Here is a 20,565-nt window from a genome sequence, read left to right on the forward strand (position 1 = left end):
ATATATAAGAGACCACTGCAAAAATTATCAGTTTCTCTGGATTTACTATTTATAGGTATATGATTGAGTAAAATGAAAATGTTTGTTTTATTCCATAAAGTACTGATAGCATTTCTCCCAAATTCCAAATAAAAATATTGTCATTTAGAGCATTTATTTGCAGAAAAGAGCAACTGGTCAAATAATGTAAAAGAAATCAAGTTAATATAATTTTTTTTAAAACAACACAATTCTAATGTTTTCACTTAGGAAGAGTTCAGAAATCAGTATTTGGTAGAATAACACTTATTTTCAATCACAGCTTTCGTGCATGGGTGAAGGGTGACTTTATGCCACACCTGGCACAAAAATTCAAGCAGCTCGACTTTGTTTGATGGCTTGTGGCCATCCATCTTCCTCTTAATCACATTCCAGAGGTTCTCACTGGGGTCTGGATATTGGGCTGTCCATGACAGGGTCTCCATCCACACCTTGCTTGACTTGGCTGTGTGGTATAAATAGCACCCCCAGATCATCACCGATCCTTCACCTGGTCGTGTCTCGCACCCACTGTGAAATTTGGTTGAGGATCCATGATGATCTGGAGGTGCTTCAGCAAGGCTGGAATCGGCACATTTGTCTTTGTGAAGGATACATGAATAAAGCTGTGAACAAGGTTATCCTAGTAGAAAAATAACTTGCTTTCTTCTGTTCTGACAATGTTCCCCAACTCTGAGGATGAAGGACCACCGGATCAAGACCCTGTAATTCTCAGCCCAATCTCCAGACCTGAACCCCATCGAAAACCTCTGGAATGTGAGCAAGAGAATGATGGGTGGCCACAAGCCATCAAACAAAGTCGAGCTGCTTGAATGTTTGCACCAGGAGTGGCATAAAGTCACCCAACAGCAATGTGAAAGACTGGTAGAGAGCATGCAAAGACATATGAAAGCTGTGATTGAAAATAATGGTTATTCAAACAAATGTTGATTTCTGAACTATTCTTAAGTTAAAACATTAGTATTGTGTTGTTTAAAAATTAATATGAACTTGATTTATTTGTATTATTCAAGGTCTGAAAACATTGCATCCTTTTTGTTATTTTGACCAGTTGTCATTTTCTGCAAATAAATGCTCTAAATGACAATATTTTTATTTGGAATTTGGGCATGGATGCATGCATACTGCACATACATACATACATACATACATACATAGATACATATATGGCATTCATAAGAGATCTGCTTCACAGACTATAGTCTACACTGAAAACACGTCTGTTTATCCTCCTTTCTAGAACAGGTGTGTTGAAAGGAACTTTTAAATACCAATTTAAAAATCACTCTGAAAAACTCTTTAGATATATTCTGTTTTATCCGATTGATTCATTTTCCGTAACCTCAGGATAGTGGAATGAGATCATCTTTTCAATCCAGCAGCTCAGGTGAAACACGCACCCCCGCGGGGTGAGACGAAAGACACAGAGAGAGCTGTCAGGGTTGTTTGTTCACACCAAAGATTTCGGTCTGACACGTTATAATGAATAAGAACCATGTGAAGAGGAGGAGGGAGTGTCTGACAATTCCGCTTCACGCCCGGTGAGACCTGAACTGAGGCTATTTATTATACATGCTCTCAGGAGAGATCAGAGTTCAACTACACAGAAGAACGACGAGTGCTCGCGCATACGAAGAGCTTGATGAAGGATATTTAACTTCAACAACAACTATAATATTTACATTTGATTATTGACGTCATTTTTTTAAAACTATTTCGTTAAAATGAGTCGAATGGGGAGTATGTGCACATTTGATGAAATCAGATTGGATGACAGAGTGGTATGTATAATTTTTGTCACGTTGTCACTATTTTATTTCGAGAAAAAAATGCTATTCTATTAAAAAAGATAGTAGATTTTGTTATCTTATTTACAATCTTTTGCAATACTTAAATGCATTGGATTCGATTAGCATAATCTAAAATAGAGAATATGGAATACGAATTGTTGTCTATGTTCATGTGCATTTCTGTTTTAGATGTGCAATATTGTTATTTCGAATGAATATTAGAAAGTACACATTCTAATAATAGAGTTAACTGTCCATTTTGGAAGAAGGTTTACATGAAAGTAATGGATGGTCATCTTTTTGTCAACTGACTCATAAAATAACTTTGATCTACTGTAAAACACTGTTCATTTCTTTCTGGTAAAATTTGAAATGCACCAACTGTTCATGCTTCTGGACCTCCCACTCACTTATAGGTTTACAAATGAATGTTTACCCATAATGTACACAAATTCATCATTAATTTACTCTAGTGGTCCAAAATTAGCTTCAGTTTGTAAAATCAAATGTCCCTGTGATCTAAAAAGCCTAGTGAGTAGGCTATTCTGCAGAGGGTGTTATTCCAGTCTCAGAAATAAGACTGGTTGTAAGATGATTAAACTAAATGTGGACCTTTATTGATCAAACGTATTAATACCGGAAAGGTGCGATGGACAGAAACCTACCTTGCCCTCGCTTGTCTTTTACTGTGTGCACAACAGGTGCTTAATCAGGTTTAGTACCAATTACTTGATACTTGGGTTTTCACTAATAACCCATGAGATGTACTTCTGCCTGAACTCAGGGTAGTATTAACCCAGATACCAAATACCAGCTATCTGCATCTGCTCCAATTTCTATAACTGGCACAGACACAGAGAGTTATTGTAGCTTTGTAACATTAAAACAGTCCTGTGTAGTGTTAGATGATTAAAAACTTGATCTTTCCATCCAAGTTCTCATTTTACTGTGTTGCTGGGCAGCATTGAATATGCTTGTGGACTATAGCTATAAAAACAGGTATTTTATGACACTAAACTCAATCCCAAAATGGGAAGATTATAAAGCTGTTTGCTTTGCATATCTTGCATATAAACTGGGCCAGAGGTTTTAAAAATTCAAATAAGTCTTATCAAGTATTTGGTTACTGCTGAGTCTGTGCTATTTACTTTCTCTCTCTCTCTCTCTCTCTCTCTCTCTCTCTCTCTCTCTCTCTCTCTCTCTCTCTCTCTCTCTCTCTTCAATTCAATTCAATGGGCTTTACTGGACTTTACAATAAATTGGACAGTGTATAATATAATTTTTAGTAATATATAAAAAACAATCATATAAATGACTATTATTATTTATTTCACCACATCACATTGTGTGTGTGTGTGTGTGTGTGTGTGTGTGTGTGTGTGTGTGTGTGTGTGTGTGTGTGTGTGTGTGTGTGTGTGTGTGTGTGTGTGTGTGTGTGTGTGTGTTTGTCCAGATCTTTCACTGTCCCTCAGGTTGTGGCATGTTGATACATATTGGAGCAAGTTGTGCCCTGTTTCCTTCTTCTAGGAGTATTTGTAATTTTGAGAGGTCATTTAGGTTTTTAAAGTCTGAAGTTTCAGAGTTAAACTTGTTTAGGTAAACATTCCTTATTTCACTGAATGTTTCACATGTTAGGAGGAAGTGCATTTCTGTCTCGACCTCACCTGTCCACCTGTCTCTCTCTCTCTTTCTCTCTCATCCACTTTCCCATTCATTTCCCTCATTTACCACTCCCTTAATCAATACCTCTTATCGTTGAGTTGTCGAACAGCAAATATTTGTTTTCAGTATTTATTCACTCTGCATGTGGCTTCTGTTCAATGTTTTTTTTGTTGTTTGTCTTGTTTTTTTTTTTTGGGATCTTTCTGCTTAAGGCCATCATTGTCTGTATACAGTCTCAGAATTCAGGGAGCTATTCAGTTTTCTCACGTGATCTTACCAAGCAAAAGTGTGATTAGGTCTTTTGTCTGTCTCTCTGTGAGAACCCCAGAGGCCTGTATCCAATGACACATTTCACTCATTGACCTCAAACAAATTTAGCCAGTTGCATGTGTTTTTCAACATGCCCTTTTATATTTCCAGGTCATCTTTTGAATCACCCCTTTCTCTCTATTTCTTTCTCTCATTTGTTGCTTTCCATATCTCCCTCCCTCTCCGCTTTTTTCTGTGCCTCACACCTGTGCTCAGGTTTCACTCTGACCTGATTTGATTTACAGTGGAAAAACAAATGTCATAGTTTTGCACTCAATCTAATTCCATTTATCTCTCTCTGCTGTATTATTCTTCAGTGTTTACTTATCCCATCCATGCCAACGCCTTCTATTTCCTTAGTACTACACACAATATGCAGCTCTCACAGTGCTGTTATGTAATATGTGAACAATGATTCTTGTGTAACTGTAGTTATTTAATGAGCCCTTGCTCTTCTAGTTGCAGAAATAAAAGAGTAGAACATTTATACTGACTTCACAAACAAAGCAAGTGGTGGTCAAATAAGGATTCTGATTAGGGTTAGCATTGTGTATTTGTATGTATGTGTCTGTTAAAATTAAAGAGAGTTGGTTAAAGAGGCGTTGTTGAGGGGTTTCTGTATATTATGCTCTTTTGTGATATATAGCCTGCTTTTCTGATGCCCTAAGCAGAATCCTCACAAACTTGTCTCCCGATAGATGTTTTAATCCTCTCCCATTACAGGCATGTTAATTGTTTTCTGCTGGGTGCATATCAACTTTCAGGTGTGTGTTTTTGTGTGTATGTAATCTGCCTTTGCTGCTCTCGAGTGGAGGTGTGGTGTTAAACTTGCCGGCCTCGATTCTAAACGCTGTTTTGCTTTCTATGGAACAACCGACTCGGTGTCACACTGTCACTGCAAGAGTGCTAGTCAATGTAATGCTCACAGAGCAGAGAACCAAGAAGACCTGTAGATTCACTCAGGTAAATATAGAAGGACATTTAACATTCTCTACAATTCTAAAGAAATGTTTAGCTACAACTCAAAGTTTTGTAGTAGCCTATAGATTCCTTGAGGCTTTGTTGATAGACTGTTAGGCCTGTCTGTCCATCATCCTGGTAGTGCTGTTGTGGTAGTTTTGTCTTGTTGATGGGATTACTATAAATGTTTTGTTTTTAACAGGTGAGTTGAGGTGTGGCTGTGTTTTGTCTCATAGAGATTTTGTAATGGGTACAATAATAATAGGTCTTTATCACACGTACAGCTTGCGTTTGCAAACTTGCATCATAGACTAGTGCTGTAATCATTTTTGATGACATACTGTATACCACAGCTGTGCTTTACATGGAATGCTTTTGTCGTCTGGACCAAACAGAGATTACAGAGGGTACCATGGTAGTTTTAATGAAAGTTAGCTAGTTTTATAACCTGTCTGAGGGCATATGGTCCTATACTGAAAACCTTTACTCATTTGATTGAGTAAATTCATTCCCTCAAATGAATTTAATTATTGTGTATCCAAAACTTATGCAATTATGTTCAATTAACTTGGTGTTCATATACAATGAACTTAACTGTTTAGGTTAAGTTAACTAGATAGACTTAATTCAAATTTGCTATTTAAATGTTGCTTCTACTGATGTTGTTAATTTTAATTGAACTGATTCAATTTTAGATCAAATAATAGCACAGGTCAGTCATTAAATAAACGTAATTCTCTAAAGAAATGCATATATACTTGACTTTAACTGCACATGCACAAAGAGAATTAGACAACAGGGTCCAACTTGACCAAATGCGACACTGATCACCCTAATTTTGACATCACACGAGACAACTATGTGCAACAAAACAATATAAATATTACTACAACAGAGATAAAACCTCTTTACATTCTTAATTACAACGATTTAAATGTCCCCATATCTTCCCCTTGACCAAGGAAACAATTAAATAATTTAAGCCCAGATGAATATTACCTATAGCCTTATTTTTGTACTCAGAAGTTTTAGTTATTAACACTTAAAATCTTAAGTCTATGGATCTTTAAGATAAATTAGTTCAATGAACTTGCAGTGCATTCAGAATGTATTCAGACCCCTTATTTGTTTTTCACATTTTATGTTGCAGCCTTATGCTGATATTCTTTAAATTATTTTATTTAATCAATAAAATACTCACATCAATACCCCATAATGACAAAGCAAAAACAAGATTTTTAATAACTTTACAAATGTATTAAAAAGAAAAAACTGAAATGTCACATTGACATAAATATTCAGACCCTTAGCTCAGTACATTTGGTAGCAATTATGGCCTCGAGTCTTTTTGAGTATGACGCGACAAGCATTGTACAGCTTGATTTGGGGATTTTCTGCCAATCTTCTATGTAGATCCTCTCAAGCTCTTGTCAGATTGGATGGGGACCATCAGTGGACAGCCATATTCAGGTCTTCGCAGAGAAGTCCGGGCTCTGACTGGGCCACTCAAGCACATTCAGAGTTGTCCCTAAGGATTCTTGTGTTGTCCTGGCTGTGTGCTTAGGGTCATTGTCCTGTTGGAAGGTGAACCTTCAGCCCAGTCTGAGATCTTGAGTGCTCTGGACCAGGTTTTCATTAAGGATATCTCTGTGTTTTGCTGTGTTCAGCTTTCCTTCAACCCTGACCAGTCCCCCAGTCCCTGTAACAAAAAAACAAAAAAACACATCATGATGCTACCACCACCATACTTCACCGTTGGTATGGTTTTGCGCTGATGATGTGTGGTGCATAGTTTCCTCCAAACATGACACTTGGAATTGAGGCCAAACTTCATTTCAGCAGACCAGAGAATCTTGTTTCTCACAGTCTGAGGGTCCTTTAGCTGCATTTTTATGTGTCTTGCACTGAGGAGAGGCTTCCGTCTGACCACTCTGCCATAAAGCCCAGATCGGTGGAGTGTTGCAGTGATGGTTGTCCTTCTGCAAGTTTCTCCGATCTCCACACATAATCTCTGGAGCTCAACCAGAGTGACCATCGGGTTCTTGGTCACTTCTCTTACCAAGTCCTTCTCCCCTGATTGCTCAGTTTGGCCAGGCAGCCAGCTCTAGGAAGAGTCCTGGTTGTTACAAAATTCTGAATTTAATACAAATTATGGAGGCCTTTTGCTTTTTGGAACCTTCAATGCAGCCTAAATCTTTTGTAGAGTTCGCCAGATCTGTGTCTCAACACAATTTCAAGTGTCATAGCAAAGGGTCTGAATACTTATGTCATTATGATATTTCAGTGGGTTTTTTTTAATACATTTGAAAAGTTATCAAAAATCTTTTTTTTTTTTCTTTTTGCTTTGTCATTATGGGGTATGTAGTGTAGATAGATAAAAAATATATATAATTTTAAACATTTTAGCATCAGGCTGCAACAAAAAAAAAAGTGACAAAAATTAAGGGGTCAGAATACATTCTGAATGCATTGTAAATAGTTATGAGACCAAAACCTGACATTTCAAGTAATACTTAAGACAACTTGATATTTCTAGTAGTGACAACTTAAGGGTTTATAGTGAATAGAGTGTGTTATCCCACTGTGATAAACCATGGAATGTCACACTGTAATATTGTACATATGTGCATTTGTGCTTGTTTCATGTAACATCTGGCGTGTGGATCACAGAAAGAACATGCCATATATACACACATCTCTATATGGTCTAGTGGATGACTATATGAAAGCAAATCCCTTGTTTTGCAAATGCCATATCTGCTGTGAGTTGTTTTTTCTTCAGGACTAAAGGGGGATGAGTGTTGAGTATGTCTGGAATGTGCTTATTTGAATGTGTAATGCCCTCTGTCTCGTCTTTTGTTTCATCTTCTTATAAAAAGTGGCCTGTAAAAGTATTTGGACACATAAGTCACAGTTTTATTGTATTAAATATAAATCTGCAAACAAATGATGATGTATCTTTTCTCAGAACAAACTTTACATTTCCTTTTTCTTTTAACCATTTGGTCCCAAATATATTTTAGTGGATGTATGAAGTTGGTTCCCCTCAAGTTAGTTCACACAGGTGTCCTAGCAGAGTAACAACAATCTCATTCCCTAGTCTCAACTGATGTCTGTCTATCTGACACACACAGTTTTTCAGGACCTCCCATTCCTCACCACACTATGACTCATACTAGCTACTTTTAGTTTCAGCAGACTGTTCTGGAATCATGTGTAAATCCACACAAATCCACATGCTCACATTTATCAAGCCTTTTGTGGCTTGCTTGAATGGTTCCTTCTTCTCCTTATTGTTTTATACAGTATGTTTGATCAGATAATACTCACTCTTGGATACCATATACAGTTTTTCTGTTTCCATCAGACTCTAAGCTTCTCTAATATGACAAATTCGTTGCAATATCTCTTAATTTGGTCATGTTATTTTATGTTGTGTAAGAGTGTTTCCTATGAATTGTTTGTGTATTTGCCAAAGCTTTAGGTCCAGTGATTTGTCTCTTCCTCTGTCCAGCAGACATAGTTTATGTTGTTGATGGTTTGCTCGGTTGTCATGGCAATATTCCGTTCTTCACTGGAAAGCATTGTTCTGTTTAGATTTGTGGCAGCCTGCCTCCCTCTTTTCCATGATTTAAATTTACATTCAAATTTAAAGTTTTGGCAAGCCTGTGATGCTCAGGAATTTTCCAGAAGCTAGGCAAACAAATCAAATCAAACTTTGTATATCCTAGAGAGAGTGTAAATGCCTTTCGCTTTCTTTTATTTTTTAATTCACATTGAGTAACCACAGACTTTCATGCCAAACTCTAATGCTCCATTGGCCTCCAGTCAGTCTCTCTCTCTCTCTCTCTCTCTCTCTCTCTCTCTCTCTCTCTCTCTCTCTCTCTCTCTCTCTCTCTTGTTGTCACTCAGAGGGCATGACTCAGTTTCTCCTCCCCACATGTTCCCCTCATCCACACATCTCCCACCCTTTCACTTTCAATAACGGTTTCTTTGTTGCATCCCTCTCTCACATTTGTTTTATTCCTCATTCTTCAGAACGAGTGCAGAAGACTCAGACTCACTCTACACGACCAGAACCAACAGCAGCCCAGCACAGAAAAGGTAAATGTTGCTCTTTCTCTCTCTCTCTCTCTCTACACACACACACACACACACACACACACACACACACACACACACACACACACATATGAACACACATGTATCTACTAAAATAGGAAAACCTTCACGATAGAATAGAGCTAGATGAACTGGATTAGTGGCATTTTCAGTTCAAACGCTCCAGATGCAGGGTGACTAACATTGTTGTTGTTTTATTTATAGGGATAATTTGTGGGGAAAAATTATTCATTCAAAATGTAGACATCATTTTGAAATTTGACTTCAGCAATTCAACATCCCTGAAGAAAGTTCAAGACTAAATGAACGTGCCAGGTTGAAAACCAAGTTTACAAGTGTTTTAAATTACACCATAATGTTTTGATGTAATAGCAAGTGTATTCATTAGTAATGTATTTTTGAGCAACATGTATTTACAACTCACTGTCTGTTTAGTTATTTTAAGCACGTCTGATATAATCTTGCAAGTTTTCATGCTTTGCAGATGTGTATTGCATGCCAGTGTGGGTTCTGTGAAATCAGTTCAGTTCTTATGGAATTGCCCCCCTTTCTTGGACCATTTCTCTCTCTCTCTCTCTCTCTGTGCGCCAACACTCTGTAAACATAAGGAACAGGCATATGGCCTTATTCCAGGGGAAAGGTGTCTCCTACACAAGATGTTCTTGCAGAACCAGAGGCTCATTGTTTCAGGCTCCAGAAATTGCTTAACTCTCCATCTCCAATTTCCACATGTCTACGTCTTTTCCTGCTTTTTGGGGGTTTCCTGCTACCTTTTGTGTGCCAGAGATATTTATACTCTGTGTTTTCAAAGGGGCCCTTGTGTTCTTTAAAGAATTGCCAATGTAAAGGTTGATTTTGAGAAAGTCAGACCAATAAATTATCCTTTAAGTGCATTCAAATTGTCTTTTCAAGGCACTGGCCCTAATTATGTACAATACGTATCCTTTTAGAAAATGAATTAATTGAAAGATTTGGTAGCACATTACACTACAAGAGCAATATCAACAGTAATGTGTTCTTTCTAAAGAAGTACATAAAAAGTATTTAATGTAATTTGTATTACTCAGTAGTCAAGAATGTAGATATATTATCACATGGAATCTTCTAAACTAAAGGATTACCCAAATGACTACGGAAATACTAAAGAATTAAGACATGACCAAGCCTCTGAATCTGTCTGGACACGTATTCTTGCGTGATATGTTTATGCAATATTTAACAAAGCAGCTGTGCAGTGATGTCAGTCACAATTACAGTCTAGTCTTTAGGATATAAAACAAAAGTTTGCTTTCATTTGTTCCCTAGACTTATCAGTCATATTAGCAGTAGTAGTAATAGTCTGTTTATTTATCTCCAGCATGGAAAAACTGACTTTAAGTTGGATTTAGCATGGGGATTCTTACACAATAATCAAAGGGGTTAGACAACGTGAAACACCAGACATCTCGAAAAATACAACATGAAACACTGTAGTGATGTTTGTTTCATGTCTGATTTCCTTCAAAAATTTAACTCAACAACATGGTGTCATTCCAGCCAATTGGCAGAGCTTTTGCATTGGTGCAGCCAACCAGTGAAAGGCAGCCACTGACGACAGAGTTGACCAAGCCATCTGAGGAGCCCATTGAGGTCATCAAGGTGGGTCATTTTACTGACAGTGATAATGATTGCACATTTATGGCAGCAAATATGAGCTGTAATGTAAAATGATAATCAAATATGATTTTAGAAACCCCCAATCGCAATTCTCAGATTGTAGTACAATTAGTCCCATACACACCAGGGTTCCCCATTGAAACCTGGAAATATTAGGTAGTCTCAAAAATCATATTGTATAAAGTCATGGAAAGATCATGCAAATTTCTCTAGTGAGTATAAATTATACATAAATATGCTCAATGGTAACAGTATTCATTGCTTAGATATTGTTTTGTTTTTTGCTTATGGTTGTTTATAATCTCTCTCTCTCTCTCTCTTCTATGTGTGTTTTATTGTTTAGGTATATTTGGACGAGCGTAAACAGGCACAAGCCAGACACCAACAAAGTCTAAAGATGCTCTCAGAGGAAGTTTCACAAATACAGGAGGTCAGAGCAAAATATTCTTGTCCTCTCACTTCATTTACCATTTCTCAGTGTTTTCAGAATGTGTGCAAAATGTGAGCAAAAACATTGCTCTACTGTGTGCAGGTAAGATATTGTCTGAAGAACCTCAGGGAACAGATGGCAGCTAATGGTCACAGAACAGAACACAAGGTATGTCAAAAAACACATTTATCTGCAGATGGGTTTGTATATTCTGTTAAGTTATATTAACCATTAAAATGTTAATCTCCTTTCTCTTTTTCAGCTGGTGTTAGCTGGTACTGGTCCCAGAAAAGTAAACGGTACTCGTTCAGCACTCAACGGTTTAGAGAAACAGGTAAGAGATTTATGCACACATAATGCTCTCTTTTAAAACCTAGTGAACTACCTACATATACAGATGCCATTTAAAGCAGAATTCTAACCGACATTGAACCTCATAAGTGACTGATTTGAAACGCTCTACATAGGCGGCATCTGCACATTTGCTGCACGAGGGACTTGACTCGCTATTTATTTCATTAGAGTTTGATATTAGCATGGTACTAAGCTAACTGTACAATAATAAGAAACAAATTCATAGCACAGAAAATAACTGGATTTAATAATCCATTTTTAATACAATCCAACTTTTTTTTTCTCAGTATGAAATAAAATATATGTGCTGCCTTAAAATTTGTCCAAAACAAGGTGTCTTAGTAGTCAACATAATTAGTTTGCCATCTTTTAGGACACCTTTTACGTTGGGAGTCTTAAAATACTGTCTTAGAAAGAACACTGCCTGGCCAAAACAGAAGTCGCATACTCGAATATTTAGTTGGATCTTGTATTGATGATGGGAGAGTCGAACCGCTCTGTAAAGTCTTCTCCAGCAAATCCCAAAAATATTCAATGAGGTTAAGGTCAGGACTCGGTGGCCAATTCATGTGTTAAAATCTTTCCTCATGCTCCCTGAAACACTCTTTCACAATTTGAACCCGATGAATCTTGCCGTTGTCATCCTGGAATATGCCTGTGCCGTTAGGGAAGATAAAATCCATTGATGGGATAACTTGGTCATTCAGTACATTCAGGTAGTCAGCTGACTTCATTTTATTGGCGCATAACATTGCTGAGCCTAGACCTGACCAATTGAAGCAAACCCAGATCATAACACTATCTCCAGAAGTTTGTACAGTGGGCACTATTCATGACGGGTGCATCGCTTATGTGCTTCCCTTCTTACCCTGACACGTTCATTGCTTTTGGGATAGGGTAAATCTGGACTCATCAGAACACATGACCTTTTTCATTGCTCCAAAGTCCAATCTTTATGATCCCTAGGAAATTGTTTTTCAGATTAGCCTCACTAACAAGTGGCTTTCTTGTGGCCACACAGCTGTTTAGTTCCAATCATGTAAGTTCTCTTTGCATTGTGTGAGTGGAAATGCTATAAATTTCACTATTAAACATAGCCGTGAGTTCTACTGTAAATTTTTTACGATGTGACTTCCCCAAGAGTTTTGGTGATCTACGAACACGATCATTCAAGATTTTTTTCCAACCACATTTCTTCTGCGAATCTGACGGTTCACCACTATCCTTCCAGGTTTTAATAATGCGACAGATCTTAATCCAGTTCCAGTGATTTCAGCAATCTGCTTCTAAAAATATTTCCACGACCACTGGATACGTCTTCTGATATGGTTGTTTAAATAAATGCTGCATCAGTTAGGGTTAAAGGATTTGTTGCCAGTTGAAACATATTAATCACTGCAGTAATTGTCCAATCATAGGCTCTTAAGTATCTGTTTATTTAAATCCAAATGGCCAGGCAGTGTAGCTCACTAGGTTTTGGAACAGATAGAATATCTCTTTTTGTTCTGTATGAATGAACAGAATGTTTCAGTCCTGTTACAGTATGTAATGTTATTAGGAAATCTGTATCCTTCAGGTCATCATTGGAGATTTTATATCATTTAGTTAATTGTATTTTGACACCCACATAAACAAGCCTTCACATTCTGTTAGTACAAAGCACATCAACAAACCCAAAACATTTAACACCCATGCTTCATGTTATTCAGGACCTTATTAGGAAATAATCACCCTAGAAACAACACAAAACGCACAGCTTAAATTAAACTTGGGAAACACGTCCTGCTGCCTGCAATATATATTCTTTGTTCATTGTAATCTATGGTATTTGCTAAACTGGTTTTAACGTTTATCACATTTTTCAAATTCTTTTCTTTTGTTGTTTGATTAAACTAAATCCGTAGGACAGCACATTCTTTTAAGGATTATCACACACAACATGAATAGTGTGGATTAGACTCCCAACTGGATGTGTGTGTCTGGCTGTTAAAGCAGGAATATGGGTGGGAAAATCTTTGCTATGAATTCAAACGTCAGTATTTTATTGTTAGAACACACCCTATTGACGCACATAAAGAGAAGGTCCCGCCCTCTTTCACTCTCACTTAAATTGTCCTCTCTGGCTTACACAAGTCTATAAATAACTGCTGCTGGGGAGCTGTGGTTGTGTTTGAATGGAAATAAGTTATTCGAAATATTTTGTTTGTGACTGTGGGATAGCTTGTTTAGTTTATAACTGAGTATTATGTATTATGAGCTTATAACTGTTATGTAACTATGCAAGACACATGTAACAAGTCCACCATCAACAAATGACAACTGGGTCCAAAGTCTGAAGCCACAAGTATAAATGCTTCTATTTTCTATTGTTGGTTAACATGCTCAGTCTTACAAACTTGCTTATTTGATCATTGACCTTGAAATAGTGCATAATCTTAAATATTTCTTCATCCACTTTTTATTTGTTTGAATTTTTTATACAGGCAGCCACTGAAAACATTTTGTTTATTTACAAAATAAAACAAATATACTATATATATATATATATATATTTATAAAAATAGAATTTCAATGTGGTCTCAGACTTGATTTCAAAAGTGTTTGTATTTAACATTAGTGGCTGTTAAAGTAAGTGGCTCTCTTTTTCTCAGGATAGTGTGGATGAGCATGAGAGAGAGAAGATGAGGGAGGCCAGTAAGCGTCTGTATGCTCAGCTGCAGGAGTCAGAGAAGAGGCACCAGGAAGAGAGAGAAAATCTGCTGGTAAGTCACGTACAGCCCATTTCAAAACATACCAACCCAACTCACCCATCCCCAAATCTGTGTGTCTCCCTCTCTCCTAGCATAAATCAATTTTCCAGTCAAATATCCAAAAATTACTTCCAAGGAAAGTAATGTTAAAGAGCCTTTATTGCAGTAGATAGGGGAGTTATTGTAAAACAGTGGCATTGTTTCTGGCTGGCCAGCTGGGTCAGTTCCAGCTTAGGAAAGAACAGTGTGTGCAGGGGTGAGATCGCACATTCTTTCATGATTACATGCTGTTTCCAAATAGGCCCCTGCTTGCATCTTTCACGTCAAATAAAGGACGTCAGCGTTAAGCAAACAGCTCATGTCATAATGATGTTACAAAAAAATTAGACTGCTTAAAACTGGAGAATATATATGTTAAATTAATTATTTATTTATTGATAGTTTTCACTGTGTCTTCTTACCTTTAAATATGGTCATTACAACAACATAATAATCGCAATGTAAAAACTTGGAAACTTCTGTAAAGTAAATACGAAAATGAAACAAACAATGCAAATACAATATTTGCATGTTATACTGTATTATTGTACTCTGTTATTATACTATGTTATTATTAAACTATTGTGATAGTTTGTTACCAGAAATGCTTATTTATATGTTAGTATTACAATATATTATTTTAACAGTTCTAATAAGTTATTATACTAAAAATATAATACAGTACACTGATAGTAGGCCCTTATTATCAAATTATTTGTAATTATTTTATTATAGTAGTATAATAGTAATTAAATGAAAGATGCAAATAATATTAATACTTACAGTACAATGGGGTACAAACAACGTCTGGCATTTATGTAAATATTTTTTTCACTACATTTTCTCTCTAGGAAGAGGCTAACCAGTACAAGAAGCAGTTATCTGAGCAGAATAACTATCTTAAGAGGGTTCAGCAGAGCAAAGAGCAGCAGGATCAGCAGATCCAAGACCTCCAACGTCTCATGAGTGGGATGGAGCAAGAGAGCACCACCCTCAGAGACCATCTCATGACCAAAGAAGCAGAACTCCTGCAGATGCGGGAACTGAATGAGGAGGGGCAAGCAGGGAGGCAGAGGTAAGGGGCCAGAGATAACTTACTGGTTTTGAGAAATTGTGTAGCCTTTTTTTATTTTTTAGCTTTAAGCATTGTTTTTTTAAAACTATTTATTAATCATGTAACAGATTGGAAGAGCTGGAAAAGGAAAATGCTATTTTGAGAGAGAAGATTCATCACTTGGATGACATGCTCAAGAGTCAACAGAGAAAACTACGGCAAATGATTGAACAGGTAAACATGCACACTCTTAGACTACACTACTTATCTTGTTTTTCCAGTAAAAATATCAAGAAATCTTTAAAACTATATCAATTTAATTGAGAACATTTTGTAAGATAAAAAGACTAGTTTTCAGAGAATATAGCTGGAATTAAAAAGGATAGTTCAGAGTCCTCTCAGTTCATTGCATCTCAAAACATAACCTTAAAAGAGTAGTTCTCTCATCATTTACTCACGCTTATGCATTCCAGATGTGTATGACTTACTTTCTTCTGCTGAACACAAAATAAGATTTTTAGAAGAATGTTTCAGCTCTGTAGGTCCTCACAGTGCAAAATGTTAAGATCCAAAATGCATATAAAGACAGCCTAAAATTAATACATATGACTCCAGTGGTTAAATCAATATCTTCAAAAGTGATATGATAGTGTGGTTGAGAAACAGATTAATATATCAGTCCTTTTTCTAGAAATTCTCCTCCCTGCCCAGTAGGTGGCGAAATGCATGAAGAATGTGTATCGCCAAAAACAAAAGCAATAGAAAGTGAAAGTGGAGACTTACATATTTATCTGTTTCTCACCCACACTTATTATATCGCTTTCATTTTTGGGTGAACTATTCCTTTAAGTTTATTTTTCTTACCCCATTGGTAAATAGTTTTTTTCTTGCTTTAAAAACATATTCATACACCTCAATAAATTTGGTTAGTTTATGCTTGAAACAAGATAAAACTATTGCCAATAGGGTAAGAAAATGCACTTAATTCAAGATATTTATATTAAGATATTATTTCTGAAAATGCCTTAATTTCTTATGTCATTTTTCTTCTCAAGTAAATTGATTTATATATCTTCTTAAAAAAATTACAAAAATGCTGATTAGGAAAATGATGTGTGCAGTGCAACTTTTGACATATGCCTGTTAGTCTCACTTGTTCACTCAAGTTTTCCATCCTTGTTTTTTATCTAGCTTCAAAACTCGCGCATGGTGATTCAGGAGAGAGACAGAGTCATCAGAGAGCTGGAGGAGAATGTGGCCATGCTGGAAGCAGAGGTCATTGCACAGACATAGAACCAAACATATAATATCTGATGACACTAAAGTTTTCTGATAACTGACCTTTCTGAATGTACTGTGCTTACAGAACAAACAAATGCGTGATCAGATGGATTACTACTTGGGGAGTCAAAGGTCAAATTCATACTTGCCATCAGATGGCAATGCACAGATTGTCTACAGGTAGGACATGCAAATAAGTTTGATACCTAATGGATATGCAAAATTATTTAATGCAAATACTCACACTATGCAACCAATGCTTGCATTACACATTCTTACTGTGCATGTCTGATGGTGTCTATTTCACAGCAAGCCTCTGAGGCCATCCACCCATACCCACAAGAGTCTGCCCTTCATCAAGGTCATTGAGATTAAATCGTGAATGTTACCACAGCAACATTACAGCACTGCTATGACAACAGCAACATCCTCCAATACACAGTGCACCATCGTAAAGCAAAATAAATGACCACACACCATCATAGGCCTTCACCAAAGGACATTCTGTTTGCTTTAACATCAGTTGTATTGTCTAAAGACCTGTTTTTACAAGAGTACATTTAACAGTGCAGACATTGCAGTAAAATGTACTGTTCTGTTACCTTACATTATTATTAATACTGTTACTATTACATTTACCGGAACATTGAAGTACAAGTTTATGTTTGGCAGAACAAGGGCTGAAAATATCCATAAATATGAAGATACGTAAAGAAAATAAAAATGAAGAACTCATGTTCTCATTATTCAGAGGAGTACGTCTGTATTTATTTGAGGCTGAAAAGACGATGTCCTTTAACATAAATGGACAGACAGATTGTGTTGCTAAACACTCTCATTAAAGCTCTTTATCTGTCTTAATCTGCCTCAGCATTAACTTGGCTTTATAACTTAAATGGAATAAGAGGCTCTTATTCTGAATTAGAAATCACAGGTACAAATTGAAGACTATAAAGGGATGAGAAAAGAGGACGGGAAGTATTTTCTGTTCTTTCTTTAATGAAGGAATGTAAAGAAATGAAGAAAGAAGGGGATGTTCTATCCCAGGTGTTCTTGTTATGATGAAGGATTTTAAAATTGTATCTAAAATAAGGCAGAAAAATGTGTTCTATGATACTGTTGTGGGTATTGGCACTTTTGCAAATAAATCTGAGATTACTAAGCAGTCTAAGGACGTACAAGTAAAAGTTCAGGGGTCAGGTGCAGGGTGATGCAGGCCAAGCTCCCGTTTCTCAAGCATTTAACAAGGTATGTTGTAATACAGGACTGTCAAGAAAGCAGTCTCAGAAAAAGAGAACAAAGAAATACTAGCTACTTGTTTATGTATTAATGTTACTAGGATAGTTGACAGTGCTAAAATAACCCAGTTATTAGAGTCCAGATCACCCTGAAGTTTTAACCGTAATTACAGTTTACTCACTTCCCACCATTAATCCTGTTTTTACTTGGTCTACATACTTTTCACAACCAAAGAAACACTGTTTTCAGCAGGGAGAATCCAGTGACTTCTCTTTTATTAAAAACAAAGAAGTCTTGTGTTTCACAAGTTTTAAGGAACGTAACACATACCCTCCAATGAGTCATTAGGCCAGTAAGGTACAGAATCTGTTATCCATTCCACGCTGTGGTACAATGTACAATTACTCAGCTAGTTCAATATTAATGAACTGATTCTAGTGTGTTAATCGAGAATTGATGCACCTGGCTAGAGCACCTGCCCTCCTCGGACCAAAATAAATTAAATAACAGAATTGCAAGAGATTATTTATACTTCAGCCAATTAATTTATTTCTGGTGAAATATGCATTTCATTACTGTGTTTATCCACTTTATAATATGGAAATACTTTGTATTTCTTTGTGTGAACTTTAACCTTGTATGAATTCTTCAGAAAGGGTTCAAATTAGCACATAACACACACTTTTTTATTTTTTGTAAGTAAATAATATTTTTGTAGTAAAAACTTCAGAGTGATTTTCAATGCTGGCATTAATGCCAATGCATATTGTGTACTGTATTTATAAATAAAACACTTTCCTAAGTGATGATATTTTCTTACTTTTTTAAACAAAGGAATATGGTTGTTTCAATGTGATTTTTGACATTTTAAAGCCAATGATATCAATATCTGGTCAACTTTTATGATGTTCCATAGAATTCAAAGAGGAGGAATACTGGGGGCCTGGGTAGCTCAGCGAGTATTGGCGCTGACCACCACCCCTGGAGTCGCGAGTTCGAATCCAGCATGTGCTGAGTGACTCCAGCCAGGTCTCTTAAGCAACCAAATTGGCCCAATTGCTAGGTATGGTAGAGACACATGAGGTAACCACCTCATGGTAATGTGTGGTTCTCGCTCTCGGTGGGACGCATGGTGAGTTGTGCATGGATGCCGTGGAAAATAGCGTGATGCCGCCACACGTGCTACATCTTGGCGGTAACACGCTCAACAAAAAACATGATAAGATGCGTGGATTGGCGTCTCAGATGCTGAGGCAACTGAGATTAGTGATGTCCAGTTTGTGATTGAATCGTTCTTTTGAACCGGTTCTATTTAGTGAACGAGTTGAACTAGTCGAACTGAATCGTTTAAACAGTTTGCATCTCTAGTCAACACTGATCCACAAGTCACTCTATCTTAACCTGTCTCTCTGATGTGACTGAAAATCAGAATCGAAATGAGCCGATAACAGGGAGTAATATGATCATAGAACTGGTGATATCTGATTTTGTCAACTCTTCTTTGCAACTAACCGCTCTAACTATTCGAGTCAACAGTACGAGTTGATCATAACAGTTCTCGATTCAACAGTACGAGTTGATCATAACAGTTCTCGAGTCCACAGTACACTGAGCTTGATTTGATTGATAAAATGGTAATACAATGTATGAAGATGATCCAGTCTACAGCTCTCGAGACAACAGTACACTGATCCAAAGACAGCAGCTCTCGAGTCAACAGTACATAAAGTAATTTGCAGCAGTTCTCAAGTAAACAGTACATAAAGTAATTTACAGCAGTTCTAGAGTAAACAGTACATAAAGTCATTCGTAGCAGTTCACGAGTAAACAGTACATAAAGTCATTCGTAGCAGTTCTCGAGTCAACAGTACACTGATCCGAGGACAGCAGCTCTTGTGTTAACAGTACATAAAGTCATTCGTAGCAGTTCTCGAATCAACAGTACACTGATCCGAGGACAGCAGCTCTTGTGTTAACAGTACATAAAGTCATTCGTAGCAGTTCTCGAATCAACAGTACACTGATCTGAGGACAGCAACTCTCGCGTCAGCAGTACATTGAGTCGATGAACTGAACTGAGAATGGCATATTTCGGACATTATACTGAGAAGTGCTGATCAGTGAGCAGCTGAGGAGCATGCGTGAACCGAGGACTTAAATGATGGGGCGAAATGTTTCAGTCGAGAGATGTAAACAAATGTTACTATTGAGTATTGTGCATGCAGATTATATCTGAAGTTGTGATGAGCTGGGTCATGGTTTCTGTAAAAAAGCGTGTTGATTAAGACTAGTTGAATCACTTTTTATGCTTTAAACGTGTAGAACATCCACGTTTGTTCATCAGTGTCAGTATTGGGTGCTTTAGGTTTAAAATGTAGGATGTATTGAAAGATCACTGAATGAAACACTGATGACAATAAACACCCTTATTATTATTATAACTTGATTCAATAATATGTTATAATCACCAATAAGCCATTACATATGGCTTGGATGTGTTTGTGCGTGTATTTTACGACGTCGGTGTATTAGCATTATATTTAGAGACGTCATTACGTGATGGTGTAAATGAACTGGTGATCGGGTTTTTGAACCAGTTCATTGAAACGAACCGTCCGAAAGAAACGGTTCGCGGAAAAGAATCGGACTTCCCATCACTAACTGAGATTCGACCTTCGCCACCATGAGGATTTAGAGTGCATTGGGAATTGGGCATTCCAAATTTGGGAGAAAATCATAAAAAGAAGAAGAAAAAGAGGTGGAATGCTGTAAATCCCTTTGATCACTGTCATAAATGGACCAGGGCGTGTTTTGTTTTTAAATGGAAATACATTTAAGCCTCACAAATAAAGCATTTTTTTCTATTTTTCTTTAAGCTAT

At 36.8% G+C, this 20,565-nt stretch overlaps 1 protein-coding gene across 2 annotated transcripts; it reads left to right on the top strand.

Annotated features, from left to right (window-relative positions):
* The first annotated feature begins 1,629 nt into the window (after positions 1-1,629).
* Positions 1,630-17,193, top strand: LOC127656095 (tuftelin-like). 2 transcript variants are annotated; one of them, XM_052144270.1, is made up of 12 exons: positions 1,630-1,820; positions 8,799-8,864; positions 10,419-10,520; positions 10,882-10,968; positions 11,071-11,136; positions 11,231-11,302; positions 13,974-14,084; positions 14,963-15,186; positions 15,294-15,399; positions 16,357-16,440; positions 16,532-16,626; positions 16,756-17,193. In XM_052144270.1, the coding sequence occupies exons 1-12, from the start codon at positions 1,764-1,766 to the stop codon at positions 16,826-16,828; spliced, it is 1,143 nt and encodes a 380-aa protein (XP_052000230.1). In that variant the 5' UTR covers positions 1,630-1,763; the 3' UTR covers positions 16,829-17,193. The 2 variants fall into 2 exon arrangements, with proteins under 2 accessions (XP_052000230.1, XP_052000229.1); XM_052144269.1 differs by lacking the exon at positions 1,630-1,820 and adding an exon at positions 4,704-4,763.
* Positions 17,194-20,565: the final 3,372 nt, after the last annotated feature.

This window comes from Xyrauchen texanus, chromosome 15 (genome assembly GCF_025860055.1).
Source record: "Xyrauchen texanus isolate HMW12.3.18 chromosome 15, RBS_HiC_50CHRs, whole genome shotgun sequence".
NCBI lineage: Eukaryota > Metazoa > Chordata > Actinopteri > Cypriniformes > Catostomidae > Xyrauchen > Xyrauchen texanus.